We start from the raw sequence: 16,080 nt of genomic DNA on the forward strand, positions 1-16,080 counted from the left end.
AGTGCCAAATACTGCCCTATACTATTTTCAAGGGTTAATGAAAGGATACTAGATAAAACAATTTAAAAATAATTTGAAGCTCGAAAATTATGGTTTAGTAGATGAAGGGACAGAAATCCATTAAATTCACATCATATCCAGGTATAAGGTACCTAATGTCATTATATTAATGTTTACTTTAGATCTTCAGTGCTCCTTGTCATATGAGGTAAATAATAGAAAATTCTGTGTGTGGCACATGTTTGCTTTCAGCCAATCAGAAGCCAGAATTATTTCTTACGCAATAATTGGGTTTATTGTTTGGAGAGAAGCTTTAAGTAGGACTTACAGGATATAGGGGGCTTCATATTAATTAGGGCTTCTTAGTTGTAGCAAAGAGAACACTGGTCTGGTTTGTTTAGCATTTTCAAATTTATTTTGAGTTCTCACTCCAGAAATGTACAATCCTATCTTTTTAGTTGTAGGTTTTAAAATGTTACTCACTCTTAATACTTTTTAAAGTAGCAGCCTTATTCACTGTTTTTATTTTTGATGAAACAATTTTTAATGGGCTGTGAAGGAAAAATTACCAAATATTAAGAGGGAGAGAGAATTTTATGAAAATGTCTTCAAGGTTTCCATCACCATCTTTACCGATTTTCTTCTCACCTGGGCCAATTGACTTAGGTTCTATAACAAGTTCTTCTTGTTCACTGAATGAGCTAGACAATATTTCCCATCTTTTAAGGAAAATATCAACTGATATCAATGAAATTAAGGGAATGAAAGCAGCAATTTTGACAGTGGAAGCAAATCTTTTTGATCTAAATGTTAGAGTGTCACAGAATGAAGCAAAAATTTCATCTTTGGAGGTTAAAATGAATGAATGTTCAACATCAACATCTGAATGCAATAAACAGTTCGAAGATCTTCAAGAGGAGGTAGATTTTGAATCACAGTCAAGGACTACTGATGTAAAAATAATTGGCTTCCTTAGAAACATTGAGAAAGGTAAATGTTCAGTATTTGATATCTTTAGGTAACTCACCCTTGGATCTGTGTCTTTTTATGTAACTTGATTAGTTCTCATGGAGGCAGCAAGTCACAAAACTTGCATTTCTCATGGATCTTTAATGACAAAATTGGAGTCTCCATGATTAACTTAGAAGCCTAGAAGTTGCCAGAATTCTCTTTAGTGGATCTCTGTAAAATGTTTTGAAGGGAGAGGTGAGCATAGAGAAACAAAACTTGAAATGGGAGAGAAAAGTCCACTTTCATTATCTGTCTCATGAAATTATTTTAAAGTGTGTAACTCTTTCATTATTCATTGTGTTAAAGAGACCTGTTATAGTATAAGAATTGAAAGAGCTTCTTCCAGTAACCCTAATATGTATCAGTTTCCCAAGCCATCTTATAGGGGTACATCTTGACCAAATGATCTCTGCGTTTCAGGTCAGCTCATTGGGATTTATTGTGTTTTTACCATGATAATTTTGGAAGGAATTAATTTTTTTTTTTGACACACCATTTACGAGTAATACAACTTACATTTTAAAAGTTAGCTGATAGAATTTTGAATTGAGCGTTCAAAATTGAAAAACCTCGGGAACGTTGGTTGGCTCAGTTGGTGAAGCATGTGACTGTAGATCTTGGGGTCATATGTTCGAGCCCCACATTGGGTGTATAGATTACTTAAAATCTTTAAAGCAAATAAAGAGAATTGAAAAACTCCTTTTAATGAAATATGGCAGTTGCTTGCCTGCTAATGTACTGAATGAGGAAAGGGTGTCCTTGTGAAACTACTAGTAATAAATATACTAAAAATTAGTATTCAGGCATCCTACTAATATTTCAGTATTTGGAGCCCTATCTCATCCCTTTCTACACTGTACTTCACCACTTCTGTTTTACTTTTTAAATGTTTTTTAAAGATTTATTTATTTATGTTAGCGCGAGAGGGAGCAAGAATCCCAAGCTGCCTCTGTGCTGAGTGCAGAGCCTGACGTGGGGCTTGATCTCATGACCCCAAGATCACGACCTGAGCCAAAGCTAGGAGTTGGACATTTAACCGACTGTGACAAGGCATCCCTACTTTTTAAATTTAAGGTTTTTTTTTATTAAAGTGTAGTTGACAGTACTGTATTATATTAGTGTCAGGTGTGCATAGCGATTCAACATTTATATACACATTATAAAATTCTCACCACGATTAAGTGTAGTTACCATCTTCACCATACAAAGTTATTAAAATATTGTTGACTATGTTCCCCATGCTGTACTTTACATTTCTGACTATAACTGGAAGTTTGTCCCTCTTAATCCTCTTTACCTTTTTGCTCCTCTCTGCTGCAACCACTAGTTTTCTGTATTTATGAGTCTGTTTCTGTCTTGTTGTATTTATTCATTTGTGTTTTTAGATTCAACATGTAAGTGGAAATAACATGGTATTTGTTTTTATCTTTTTTCACATAGCGTAGTACCTGCCTCTAAGTCTATCTGTGTTATTGCAGATGGCAAGATTTCATTCTTTTTTTATGGCTGAGTAATACTCCTGTGTGTGTGTGTGCACGCATGTGTGTATCCTGTCTTTATCCATTCGTCTGTCAGTGCACACTGAGATTGCTTCCCTATCTTGGTTATTGTAAATAATACCATAGTAAACATAAGGGTGTGTATATATTTTCAGATTAGTGTTTTCATTTTCTTGGAGCAAATACCCAGAAGTGGAATTACTGGATCCTATGGTATTTCTATTTTTAGTTTTTTAGGAACGTCATTAACTGTTTTCCACAGTGGCTACACCAACTTCATTCCCACCAACAGTGCTTGAACGTTCCTTTTTCTCCACATCCTTGCCAAGACTTGTTATTTTTTGTCTTTTGCATACTAGCCATTTTGACAGGTGTGAAATGATATCACATTTTGGTTTTAATTTGCATTTTAAAAAATATTTATTTGAGAGGGAGAGGGCAAGCCCGAGTTGGGAGTTGGAGGGCCAGAAGGGGAGGGAGCCTTCCCGCTGAGCTGGAAGCCTTACCAGGGGCCACATCCCAGGACTCCAAGATCATGACCTGAGTGGAAGTCAGACACTTAATTGAGCCATGCAGGGCCGTTAATTTGCATTTTTTGATGACTAAAATCATTGAACATCTTTTCGTGTGTTAGCCCTCTCAGTGTCTTCTTTAAAAAAAAAATGTCAGTGGGGCTACTGGGTGGCTCAGAAGCCTCTGAGTCTTGGTTTGGGCTCAGGTCACTATCTCAGGGTCCTAGGGTCATCAAGCCTGTCAGGCTCTGTGCTCAGCATGGTGTCTGCTTTGAGTCTTTCCTTCTCCTTCCCGCTGCTCCAGTGCTGCTGCCGCTGCTCTGTTCTTTCCCTGCTTGCACGTGCACATGTTCTCTTGCTCTCTCAAATAAATAAAATCTTAAAAGTTAAAGTCCTCTGCCCCCCCCTTTTTTTTTAAGATTTTATATTTTTGAGAGAGAGTGTGTGTGTGTGCGCGCGCGTGTGTGGGCACGAGGTGGGAGGGGAGCAGAGAGAGAGGGATGAGCAGACTCCCCACTGAGTGCAGAGCCTGAAGAGGAACTTGACCTGAGCCAAAGTCAGACATGTAATGTAACCAGCTGAGCCACCCAGGCTCCCCATCTGCCCATTTTAAAATCAGATTGGTTTTTTTTTTTTTAATTTTATGAGTTCTTCATATATTTTGGATATTAATCCCTTTTTAGATATATCATTTGGAAATACCTCCCTCCATTCAGTAAGTTGCCTTTTTGTTTTATTGATGGTTTCCTTCACTGTGCTAAAGTTGTTTCAGTTTGAGTAGACCCAATTGTTTCCTTTGTTGCCCTTGCCCAAGGAGACAAATCCAGGAAATACTGCTGAGAGTGATAGCCGAGAATTTATTGCCTATATTTTTGTTGAGTTTTATGATTTCAGGTCTTACATTTTACATTACATTAATTCATTTTGAGTTTATTTTTGTATATGATGTGAGAAAGTGATCCAGTTTAATTTTTTTGCTCATATAGCTGTCCATGTTCTCAACAGTTATCGAAGAGACTCTCCCCTGCTGTAGATTCTTGCCGTTTTGTTTGTTTGTTTGAAGTAGTCCTTACACCCAACATGGGGCTCGAATCCACAGTCACATGCTCCTCCTACTAAGCCATCCAGGCGCCCCCTTGCCTTTTTTATCATAGGTTAACTGGTTAATATGCACATTTTAACAATATTATTTCTTCGAGTCCATGAGCATGTTGTATCTTTCCATTTATTTGTGTCCTCTTCAATTTCTTTCATCTGATGGTTCAGAGTGTAGGTCTTCACCTCCTTGGTTAAATGTGTTTTTAGATATTTTCTTTTTGGTGCAGCTATCAGTGGGATTGTTTTCTTAATTTCTCTTTCTGGTACTTTGTTAGTAGTGTGCAGAAACACAACAGATTTCTGTATCTTAATTTTGTGTCCTGCAGCCTGACTGAATTCATTTCTTCTAATAGTTTTTTGGTGGAGTCATTAGGGTTTTCTGTATATAATATATGTCATCTATTTTTGTTTCTTTGTATTCAATTTCTTTTCCAGTTTGGATGCCTTTTATTTCTTGCCTGATTGCTGTGGCTAGGACTTCCAGTACTATATTGAATAAAGGTGGCGGGAGTGAACATCCTTGTCTTGTTCCTGATCTTACGGTGTTACGAGTATGGTGTTAGCTGTGGGTTTGTTATATGTGGCCTTTATTATGTTGAGGTATGCTCCCTCTAAACCCACTTTGAGAGTTTTTATTATAAATGGGTGTTGAATTTTGTCAAATGCTTTTTCTGCACGTATCGAGAGAATCATGATTCTTAGCCTTTTATTTTGTTAATTTGGTGTGCCATGTCGATTGACTTGTGCATATTGAACCATCATTGTATCCCTAGAATAAATGCCACTTGATTATGGTGAATAATTATTTTAATGCATTGTTGATAACACTTATTTTATATTTGATAACACTTGTTTTAAATCTGCAAATGAGGGGCGCCTGAGTGGCTCAGTCAGATAAGTGTCTGCCTTCAGCTCAGGTCATGATCCCAGGGTCCTGGGATCAGGTCTAACATCAAGCTCCCTGCCTCTTCTCCCTGCTTGTGTTCTCTCTCTCCCTCTCTCTCAAATAAATAAATAAAATCTTAAATCTGCAAGTGAGTACGTACTATCTCATAAGCACTGTGGAGGGGGGGAGGTTTGGGAAAGTGTGACAGCCTCCCAGCCTTCAAATTGAAGATAAAATCATTTTTGTGTCACTGCTTTGTTTTATTTTGCAGTGTAACTGTGGAAATTCTGAACTTAAGAAATCATAGCTACTCTAGCTGAGTATCTTTTCTTACAGGAGATTGAGAAGATTTTTTTTTAAGGTTTTTATTTATTTGACAGAGACAGCGAGAGAGGGAACACAAGCAGGGGGAGTGGGAGAGGGGAGAAGCACGCTTCCTGCTGAGCAGGGAACCCAGTGCAGTGGGGCTCAATCCCAGGATCCTGGGATCTTGACCTGAGCCAAAGGCAGATGCTTAACTGACTGAGCCACCCAGGTTCCCCTCAGATGATGTTTTCATGCTGATGAAGGATGGACTCCAGACCTCTTGAATGGTATACTTGTTCATTGTTTTCTTTGTATCAATTTAAGCTTATAGTTTGTCTTTTGGGAATTCTATGATCAGAGAATTCTGCTGTGTTTTTTGCAATTCTAGGGGTGGGGGGTGAGTTGTAATGGTGAGAGCCCAGGTGATGGAGGGAGAGGTTTCTCATTTTCATCTTGGACTTGGCTGTCACCTGTCAGTTACGGCTCAAGCTCTGGGTCCACGCAGCACCTTCTGGTTTTTCCAGCCTTTTACCTTTATTCCCAGGCTTTACCTCCAGTCCAAGAAAATTGGCTTCTGAACAGAGGGAGTACTAGGAACATCCTACAATGCCATTTTTGGTTTAACTCGGAGTACAGTTTTTTGTCTTACAGACCTTTGGTCTGTAAGTATTATTAAATTGCATTGTTGAAGCTAATAAGTTATTTTTAAGATTTTCAGTTAAAAACCCAGGAAGATTATTTCAGGCTTCATTTCTGGGAAACATACATGCTGGTATTGTTTGTTTTTTAAGTTTAGTAAAGTTTTAAAATTTGTTATTTTAGGAACTCAACAGAGGCAGTTGTTATCCCGACTGCAAATTGACCCAGTAATGGCAGAAACTCTACAGATCAGTCAAGGTTGGTAATAATCTTAAATTTTCATTGTAATCTAGCATTTTTCAGTTGCTGTTTCCATTTCTTACACCTCATTTAATGTATCTTGTGTATCTTAGATCCTGCCCTAAGATGCTATATTTAGATTGTGAAAATATTTTAGGGCCAGGAGACAAGATCTGCATTTTCTTCATGTTTTATGGTGTTTGTATTTTTCGTTTCATTCAAAAACTTTCTTGCTTTGATTCTGTTTTACCGGAGTCCCTAGCAATCTTTTGGCTGTCACTCCCCTGCTCTAGTGACAACTCAGATCCCTACCGTGCTCTCCTTTCTCCCCTACTTTTTCAATGTCCTGAACTGCTTTACTGTCCTGTAGCCTGTTCAACCTTATCCTTTTATTTCACTTTAGAATCTACTCACCAGGGCCACACCTAGAACTTGTTCTTAGAGCCCCCGTAGCTGAATTGTTTGCCTGTCTTCCCCACCCTTAGCACAGACACATAGGCCGTGGGCTACCTCAGGACAGGGGCGGGTGCCTTATTTATCTCTGTATTCTCCAGTGCCTGGCCCCTGCTAGGGGCATGCGCAGTGCCCAGTCAGTGTCTGCTGCCTGCATGGGGGGGAGTCACTGGACACCTGCAATCTTAAATTCAAAACCTTCTTTTCTCCTGTTTCTTTCTGTTTCCCCTAAACCTCCTATTGTTGAAAATCTGGTGCCTTGACCCCTCCCTGTGGCTCTTCTTCCCCTTTGGTTAGGCCTTCATAGTCAGTAGGTATATTCCCTTACCCCACCTCGCTCTGTCTCAGAAAGAGGAACTTGTCCTCTCTCAGAGTTACCTTCTACCCAGACTCCAGATCCTTCCCAGCTGATGAACACCAGAGTGCCCCCCAAACTCCTGTAGTTTTAGTCTCTGCCTCTCTCCTAGCTTCTCCTTTCTGCCTGTCAAAGTGTTTAGATACTCGCCATCTTTGATTTTGCCCTGTCATCTCTCCACATTTCCATCCTGCTTTCCACATAAGGGTGTTTTCTTTGAAAATGTCTGGCAGCTAAGATCTGTGTATGTTGTGTCCACTTCATTGGCACTTGCCCATTCCTTTTGTTTCCTTTAATTTTTCTTTTTTTCCACGGTGCACATACAGTTTGAAGCATCTAGTTCTACGAGGCTTATGAGTGGCTACATTCTTTGCTTACCTCCTGTCATGGTTTTTATTTCTGAGAGAGCCCTCTTGTTTCATATTCCTTTTATTTATTTTTCACATGCTGACATTGTTTCATGTATGCAACACACCCTGTTATCTCTCTGAAGATATTCAAGATAGTTTTGGGTATTTGTTTCCCTTCCTACTTGGTCTTATTTTCTCCGAGTTTGTTTTGATTGTTGTCTTTTGTGACACGTTTTCCTCAGATGTCTGAGGATCCTTGGTTGTCTTCTGTTCATGAGTGGTGCATTCAAAAAGCTGATTGGCATTCTGGGTTCATTAGGGTGGAGGGCTTTTGACTTCACATTTGAAGATAGATCCTGCAGTGGGGAGTCATTTGTCTTGTCTGTCTAATTTAGGGGAACCCTGAGGTCACCGTCTAGGCTTTTCCTCTTGGACTGGTTAGGTTCTCCAAAGAAAGATCTTCAAAGTAGTGGATTGGCTGCCAGCGTTCTGGGAGCTAAGTGGGGAAAAGGGGCTGGGGGAGGCACCTCAGCTTGAATTACTGTGTGATATTTGCTTAATACCCCCTCCCTGTTTTCAGAATGGTACTTCTTTCAGTGTGGCTGGCATCCCTTGGTCCAGAGAGACTCTGTTTTGACCTTTTCAAGAGTCTTAAGCTCCACTCTTCTCCAAGGAAGAAAATACTCAGAGGTTATCAGGAAATCTAAATGCTTTAAAAATTTTTAATAGTATCCATTTAGCTTATTTTGTTGTAGCACTTTTCTGTCAGAGACCATGATGCTTCATTTATAGGCCTCTCCAACATTGACCAATGGGAAAACGTGTCTCCAATTATTCCAAAGAATTTGAATGTAGAAGTAAGGGAACAGGTGTGGTAGGGATCAGAAATGAAGAAAACAGATTCCTAGTTGAGGAAGACGTAGCTGCTTCTGGAGTGGACACTTGAACACGCCTGTCTTCCCAAAGTCCCCTGTGCTGCCGGTTACTCAGCCTTTGGAGAATCTGGGGATTCACATTGAATTATTTCATATTGGCTTCAGACTCAGCTTTTGAAGATCTTAGTTTTTCACTTTCAAAACATGGATGTCTCCTTTTACAGTCATTTTCTTTGTGAGTTTGTTTCAATTAACCTTTGTTAACAATTGAGTGGGGTTTTAGAAGGAAACCAAATGCATAGGTTCAGCCTGTGGTCTGTACCCAGAAGATGTTACTAACTCTCGCATCTGTCTGCTTCTCTTTGACCCAGATGATAACGTTGAACCTTGCAGAGGTGACTAGTGGCTTATGTGGAATGAAAATCTCTGTTTTCAGTGCCCACCTTTCCAAACTCTGTAGTATGCGTCATGTCGTTCCCATGTTTTCTTAAATCTTTGTTTGGCTTCCAGGACTCTGGAAGGACTTCACGATCTCTGTTCTTCTGCTAATTCCATGTCATTCTCCTTTATCACCTCCTCTTCTCCTGTACTACTCCTTAAAGTGTTCATTTTATCCTGTGTCCTACCCTTAGCATGATTTTCATCTCTTTTATATTCTCCCAAGATGCAAACTGGTAGAACTGCTTTGCCTCGAAAAGGGCAGGTTGGCGAGAAGGAGGGCAGCAGCCTTGCACTAAATTCTGCACTCTACCTTTGCTAGCTGGGAGCCCTCTGTGAATCACTGAAGAACAACGGGTTGCATGTTGGTCTCCTGTAACGTAGGAGGGAAGTCTCCTCAGGCTCCCTTCGAGAGGGCAGCGCTGAACTTGTGCGCTTTGATTCAGCGCTGCTCTTACCTTCAGTTGGAATGCTGCTTCTCTTTATTTCTCTCTCCTCTTATTTCAACTTCTAAACATCTGAGAGTCCCACAAAGACTTCAGACTAAATAAATCTAAAACTGACATTTATCCTTCCCCCTTTTAAATCTCTTTCTCCTGTCCTCTGTTTCCTGGATCCAATTTCTCTTCCGCTATCCTCCATCTGCCTCTTTACCCTCTCTAGCCCTGGCAGGGGACGGCAGCTCTGCTTCATTCCGACGAATGGAGTTGAACGTGCAGCTGCTGTGAAGAGCCAGCGCTGCTGAAGCGTGTGCAGTGTGTCTTCTCCCCTCGTGTGTGCGTTCGAATAGGACAAAAGTTGAGAATCTTTTAATTCGGAGCTTCACTGTCTCTCCTGGGCAACAGCCTAGTAACTGAGCTCTAAGACTGCAGTCCGTTCTTAATACTACCTTTGATCATGTCATTTCCCTCCTTAGAAACTTCTTTTGATCCTTGATGACTTCTAGATCGGAATCCAAACTCACTGACACAAGATCCTTTATGCCTCCCCTTCCCTGCCACTCAGCCCACCCCGCACACAGCCCTCCAGCCACACCACGTTTTTCAGCAGGTCTTAGATTCCTTGTGTCTCATGAAAGCCTCTGCCTTTTTCCGTGCGGTTTCCTCTACCTTCCACGCTCTGTTTATTGTCAGCTCCTCACTCCCGCCTGGTTATTCCTGCTCATTCCTTTAACATCTGCTTCAAATGTCCATGTCTGTAGGCTTTGTCTTGATTCCCCAGCTGGAGTAGGTTTCCTGTATTCTACCAAAAACCTTGTTCTTACTCCTTTAGGATTAGCTTTTAGGGTATGCTGTTCTGAAATTGTGTGTACATCTATTTTTCTATTTTTTTCTTCTTTGTGTACCTAGCACAGTGTTCAGTTCTCAGGTTTTTGGCTTGATGTTCAGTTGAATGAGCATGAATGGACATCCTGTGGATTTTGGTCTCTTATTTGCCTATTAACCTTAAGAGAAGTGCAGCTCATTAACTTCTGTCCATTGATGGCATATCGATAGGTCAGCCGTCTCCACTCTGGGCTCTTGGCATGTTTTATGAAGTAGTCAGGGTTGAGAAGCATATTATAGATGGCATGAGCTGTGGTTATTTGCACTGAAGGTCAGTGGTTTTGTTTTTGTTTTGTTTTTTTTGTAATGCCCATTCATCTTAAAATTCCTTTCCAATTTAGTCTTCTCGGTACTATCAGGCAGAAAATATGCCTGTGAATTCTTTTCATCAGGATGTGTTCTCTCTCAGTGGTATTGTGCAAAGTGAACAAAACATTTTAGAAAAATTTTTAAGTAGCCTTCGTATCATAGTTGAAGGAATATGAGGATATTTCTTTATATTTTTAGAAGACATTGTACTTGGAGTAAGTTTATATCGTTCATTTAGATGCCTCACATAACCTTTCTGTACTGTAGACAGGGAGTATTGATTAGAAGGCGTAGGTAATGGGCTGTTAAGAGGAAAGGAATACTTCCTTGTAAAGGTGTTTGGCACAGAATTGCAGCGCTATTCCTGGGTAGAACCATTGTGATTTTCTTTTGTAATTACAAATATATAAAAAGATTGACATTCTTCTCACGTGTGTGATGTTGGGAATGCAAGGTATATTCAAAAGTAAACATTTATGGCCAATTTTTTTGGCTCAGATTACTATGACATGGAATCCATGGTCCATGCAGACACAAGATCATTTATTCTGAAGAAGCCAAAGCTGTCTGAGGAAATAGTAGTGGCACCAAACCAAGAGTCGGGGATGAAGACTGCAGATACCCTTCGGGTACTTTCAGGACACCTTATGCAGACACGGTAGATGGTTTCTTTTTCTTGTGTAGCTTTTTTGTGTTGATTAGAGAGTGCAGGTTAATCAGTAGTTCCCAGCTTCCCTCCGCCCCATCCGAGCCCCCAGTGTAGAGTGCTTTTATTGAGTCAGTCGTTAGGCCAGGAATAAATAGTAAGCCAAATTCAGTTTTCAGAAATTCCAGTTCATCTTTCTTGTTCAGAAATCTGTTAACCTACAAATAAGTCCATGTGTGATTTAGCTCTGTAAATAAGATTCTTTCCTTAAGCACATCCAGGAGATGAAATTTAAAAGCCAGGTGATCAAAATCAGGAAGCCTCTGCACAGAGAGTTAGCAGATCGGGTTGGGGTATTCTTCCCTTAGACAATGGACTAATAGTCTATAAAGGAGCAAACGTACAGATGATAACATCAGTGTAAACGTAGAACTTCTGGCCATGTGTTCGGAGCATAGATGCTCACTTTTCAGTTTATTTCCATGTGACCCTATGAAGATCAAATGGACGATGATGTTCAGGGTGGAGGGGAGATTGTCCTTAGTGTAGCCTGGGGGGTTGCTGGCGATGCCGCCGCAGCAAGTGGCCGTAGCCACGGTGCCTTAGCGGAAGCCACCAGGGCCGTACCTGGAAGTCCTACCGAGTTTGTTTGGTTTTTTTCTACTGAAGAGACCACCTCCAAGTAAGGGAGCAGTAGTTCTGCTGAAGAGCACGGTAGGAGGCTCAGCGTTTTGTGTTTGTTTCCCTAATTCTATGGTATTTTCTATCTGTCTGGCAGAGATCTTGTACCACCAGATAAACCTGCAAGTCCCAAGTTTATAGTGACGCTGGATGGTGTCCCCAGCCCCCCAGGATACATGTCAGATCAAGAGGAGGACATATGCTTTGAAGGAGTGAAACCTGTAACCCAAACTGCAGCCTCAAACAAGGGACTCAGAGGCCTCCTCCGCCCACAGCCCTTGCAGTTGATGAGCAGGCAGCTCGATGAGCCAAATGGTAGCTTTTCACATGGTGTGTTGAGAGCTCAGATTTTCCCTCTCCAGGGTGCTGTCCTTGTGCAGGAAATCTGGGACCGGTCTCTCTACCCGGAATGAATATTGGTTGGAGGCCTCGCTCTTACTTGTAATTCAGTAGCAGCCTTTTTTCTTCTTCTCAGACAGAACAACAAGTGCCAACTGAGACTGTCCTGCTGCCGTGGGCCTCAGCCCTGAGAGCCAAAGTACCTCTTAACCTGTGCTTGTGACAGGATCAGCCATCGTTCTTGCTACCTTGTTTCCTTTGTTCCTGTAGAAACTATACTTGTTACTTTCTCTTTGTTGTAACAGGAATAGTCTCTTACAATTAACTTGACAGAAAAATGAATTTGGATTTTGATTCTATTTATAACTCAGTGAAATTCCCTTGAAAGGAGTTTCTCAATCTATCAAGATACTGCTTAGAAGTTTAGCAAAGCCTTACTTTTAAATTAATTAGTATCGAAGCTTAGTATTTAGTAGAAGCAAGATGAACTCTGTTTGGATAACAGCCTGCTTTTAGGCAGATGAATCGTTATCCCTGGCTGTTCTCTCCCTGGGCCCGCCGGTGTCAGGTGTACATACTGCTCGAGGTTCTCATTTGTGACCAAGAGCGGTAGTCATGTTCCTCGTATCTTGTAAAATGTTTAGAAACACCTTTATTGGGTGGGGAGACAATTACTGAAACTTAGAAATGAATAGTATCAAAGGCAAAACAGTAATGGGTCTCAATATTTTTCCAAGTTAATCCTCTTGGCAAAGACATGAAGATGTATTCAATACCTTTTTCAGTCACTTAAAATATAATAGCTTTTAGAGGGAAATAGGAGTGAATGAGGAGATCCCGATGTTGAACTGAATGCTTTTTTGGTCTAGTCAATAATGTAATGTCCTAGTTTTGATTGGTGGAGGGAGTTGAAAGTCTGACCATATCCAAAGGAAGAAAAAATTTTAAATGGCAACAGAGGTGGTTAAGAACTGCCATAGTCATGCAGTACAGATTTCTTGACCCTGTATATTTTGTCTCAGATGAGAGAAAAAGGGTCTAATTTTGTTTAAATGTAGATGTACGTGTTAGGCTTTGTTGGTGTATGTGTCCTAGCAGTGGCCCCTAAACACACTAGACTTCTTGCCTTGGTTTCACGAGTGCCGTGCCCCTTCTGGAGCCTCCGGTACCATGGCTTTGACCTGGGACTCACTGTTTCACTGCTGCTCAGGGGTGAAGCTTTGTAGTGGTTAGAAAGTAAGTGAGGCCCGAGAGCAAAGTAATAGTCACAGAGAGGCTCTGGGCGTTGTTGCTCTTCCCCTCCAAGCAGGGAATTTGAAACTTAATGATTGTTTTTGCTCGCTGTCTGTCCAGTGTCGCAAGGATGCTGTCATTAGCACCCCCGCCCTCCCCCGCCCATTGAATGGCAGCACAGGCTTTATAGCTTGCAATAAAAAGTGAATTTGCCTAACCTTAAAACGTGAACAGGAAAAGTTTTAATGGCTTATGAAGTTAATGTTGGGGAAAACCAGAATCAGGACCTCTGTATATATGACCTAACATTTCCGTTCGGAAGATAATGTTTCCTTGTAAAGTATTTAAATACTGTAATACTGCCCATGAGTATCGAACTACTTCATTTTCTAGCCAGCGTGCTCTTGGGTATTCTGTTAACTTCTTTCATTTGGCCTGCGTTCCCATATATATACATATATATATATATATATACACACACACACACATATATACACATATATATACCGTAGTCTAAAGTATGTTCTTTAGGAGGAGGGTAAGACACATTTCTGCAGGCAGGGTACCAGAAACAAAATTGGAGAAAACTGCTCTTTCCAGCCATGCGAGATTTTATTGGAGACTAAGGATACCTTTATATACTGGAGCTAAACAGTGACTTTTACTATTTTAAAAGTAGCATGGAAAACTATATATTGACATAGTTGTGGGTTGTTTTTTTTTTTTTAAGATTTTATTTGAGAGAGAGAGAGCCAGAGAGAGATCATGTGTGGAGGGGAGGGACAGAGGCAGAAGCGGACTCCCCACCAAGCAGGGAGCCCAGGGCGGGGCTTGATCGCAGGATCCTGGAATCATGACCTGAGCCGAAGGCAGACACTTAACGACTGAGCCACCCAGATGCCCCTGGCATAGTTTTGTAGTAGCCCTTTGATGGTCCTCCTGTCTGGGCTCCAGGACTGGATTTGTGTGCCTTGTTCTCCTGTAATGAAGACTGAGGTTGGGTCATTGGATCAGTAAGTTCTCAGAATATAAGCTGCTGTGCTGTTAGGTTTTGATTGGTCACCTACTTGGTATTTTTGTTTTCATTCAATTATAAAACTCTAAAGAAGACATTATTTTCTTTTTGCATAGATAAGGAAACTGAAGTTGAGATACTAGGTAAGACTTGCCCAAAGTGTCTAGCTCAGCTAAATTACAGGGCCAAATTTGAACTGCCTGATCTCAGGCAAGAGGACTAGAGCAATGTGGTTGAAATGATATTTGCTTTTATAATTATGAATGTGAACCCTAATTTGTAACACTCATGATGCTTTTTTTTTTCTTTTTAAGCTAGAATGTCTTGGTTCAGAAGTTGGCAGATCATGGCCTTTGGGTGTGAATTTGGCTTTTTTACGTTTTAAATGTGCATTAGTTGCCCTTGTTTAAACTTTGTATGTCATATAAAAAGGTTTTTGGCTTTCTCTTAATCAGGAGACAATCTGGCAGCATGAGGCCCTCTTTCCCACACCCTAGTAATTGACATTGTCATTGGACACGACCTCGAGAGGAAGTGGCAGGCAGTGAGCCCTGTGGATAGTGCATGCACTTTGCTCTCCTGGTTGCTCTTACCTACCTTTGTTTCCTCCACACCAAGGCTGTCTGCCTCTGATAATTTTACACCCAGCCAGGCTCACTGCTGGGCCATCTAGCAGGCCCCTGTAGGTAATGGCATTTGTGACCCATTTTAAGCAAAAAACTTTTCTTCACACTGATGTGTTTATCACCTGGACTTAGAACTAACCGTGTATACCTCCGTGAGTGGGAGCACTTTTGTGTATGAACCACTCATAATGTCTGAACATGAGAATTCACATTCTCTGTTGTTGTTTTTAAGATTGATTTATTTGAGAGAGCATGAGGCGGCTCGGGGGCAGATGGAGAGGGAGAGAGAATCTTCAAGCCGACTCCCTGCTAGGCTTGATCCCAGGACCCCAAGATCATGACCTGAGCCAAAGTCAGATGTATAACTGACCAAGCCACCCAGGCGCCCTAGTTCACATTCTTTTTCACCTTGTGTTTGCAGTTTTCGTTTCATTTCATTGGCTCCCTACTTGCACATTTATTCCCCCCCCTCATATTTTAATTCAGCTCTGAAATAATAATTAGCATTGGGGTTTGGGCGAGAACTTTGGCTCTAGTTACAGCATCCCTATCTGGTTTGCTTTTCACAGTGAGAACTGCAGTCTGCTTCCTGGTGACCTTTTCTAGCAGGCTTTTACCTGTGTTAACCAGAATATCAGACTCATTTATTTTGTATGATCACAGACATGGAAGAACATAAGATTTTAAGACTGAGGTTTGAGGGAAATGTATTAAAGGTGCCATGTACTGAATTGATCATAATTAATGAGAAACTTTTAATTTTTTCCCCTTTCTAGCTGAGATGAGTGAACTGAGTGTGGTCCAGAAACCAGAAAAACTTCTGGAGCGTTGCAAGTACTGGCCTGCCTGTAAAAATGGGGATGAGTGTGCTTACCATCATCCTGTTTCACCTTGCAAGTGAGTAGCAACAAGCTGATTCTGATTTTCAGGTTAATTTCTAGGTCTTAGAGCTTATTCTGTTTTTCTTTTCTGTGGACAAGTTTGACTTGTATAACTAAATGCAATGACACTTAACCATTGCCCTCCCAGAATAGCATCCTTGTGCAATATCTCTGTGGGTTTGGGGGAGTGGAGAGATAGGAGAAGGCTTCTCTACATTCAGGTGCATTCTGCCCTGGTTTGGATGCATTGTGTTCATGTAGATACCCAAAACTTTCCAGGTACTGGGGACAAAATTAGTTACAGGTAATGACAAAACATTTTGGACTTGGGTGTAATTTTTCCTTACCGGTTGGCTGGTTCAA

At 40.9% G+C, this 16,080-nt stretch overlaps 1 protein-coding gene across 10 annotated transcripts in view; it reads left to right on the top strand.

Moving 5' to 3' along the window:
• Positions 1-16,080, top strand: part of ZC3H14 (zinc finger CCCH-type containing 14) — a 47,443-nt gene that overhangs the window by 28,211 nt on the left and 3,152 nt on the right. For 3 of the 10 annotated variants that reach the window (XM_011225851.3, XM_019800395.2, XM_011225849.3), the window contains 4 exons: positions 6,135-6,209; positions 10,795-10,954; positions 11,721-11,953; positions 15,613-15,733. In XM_011225851.3, coding sequence (XP_011224153.1) covers positions 6,135-6,209; positions 10,795-10,954; positions 11,721-11,953; positions 15,613-15,733 — 589 coding nt within the window. The remainder of the gene's footprint in view (positions 1-6,134; positions 6,210-10,794; positions 10,955-11,720; positions 11,954-15,612; positions 15,734-16,080) is intronic. The other 7 variants (XM_011225850.3, XM_019800397.2, XM_034643396.1 and 4 more) reach the window with 3 other exon arrangements.

Source organism: Ailuropoda melanoleuca, chromosome 14 (assembly GCF_002007445.2).
Source record: "Ailuropoda melanoleuca isolate Jingjing chromosome 14, ASM200744v2, whole genome shotgun sequence".
Lineage (NCBI taxonomy): Eukaryota > Metazoa > Chordata > Mammalia > Carnivora > Ursidae > Ailuropoda > Ailuropoda melanoleuca.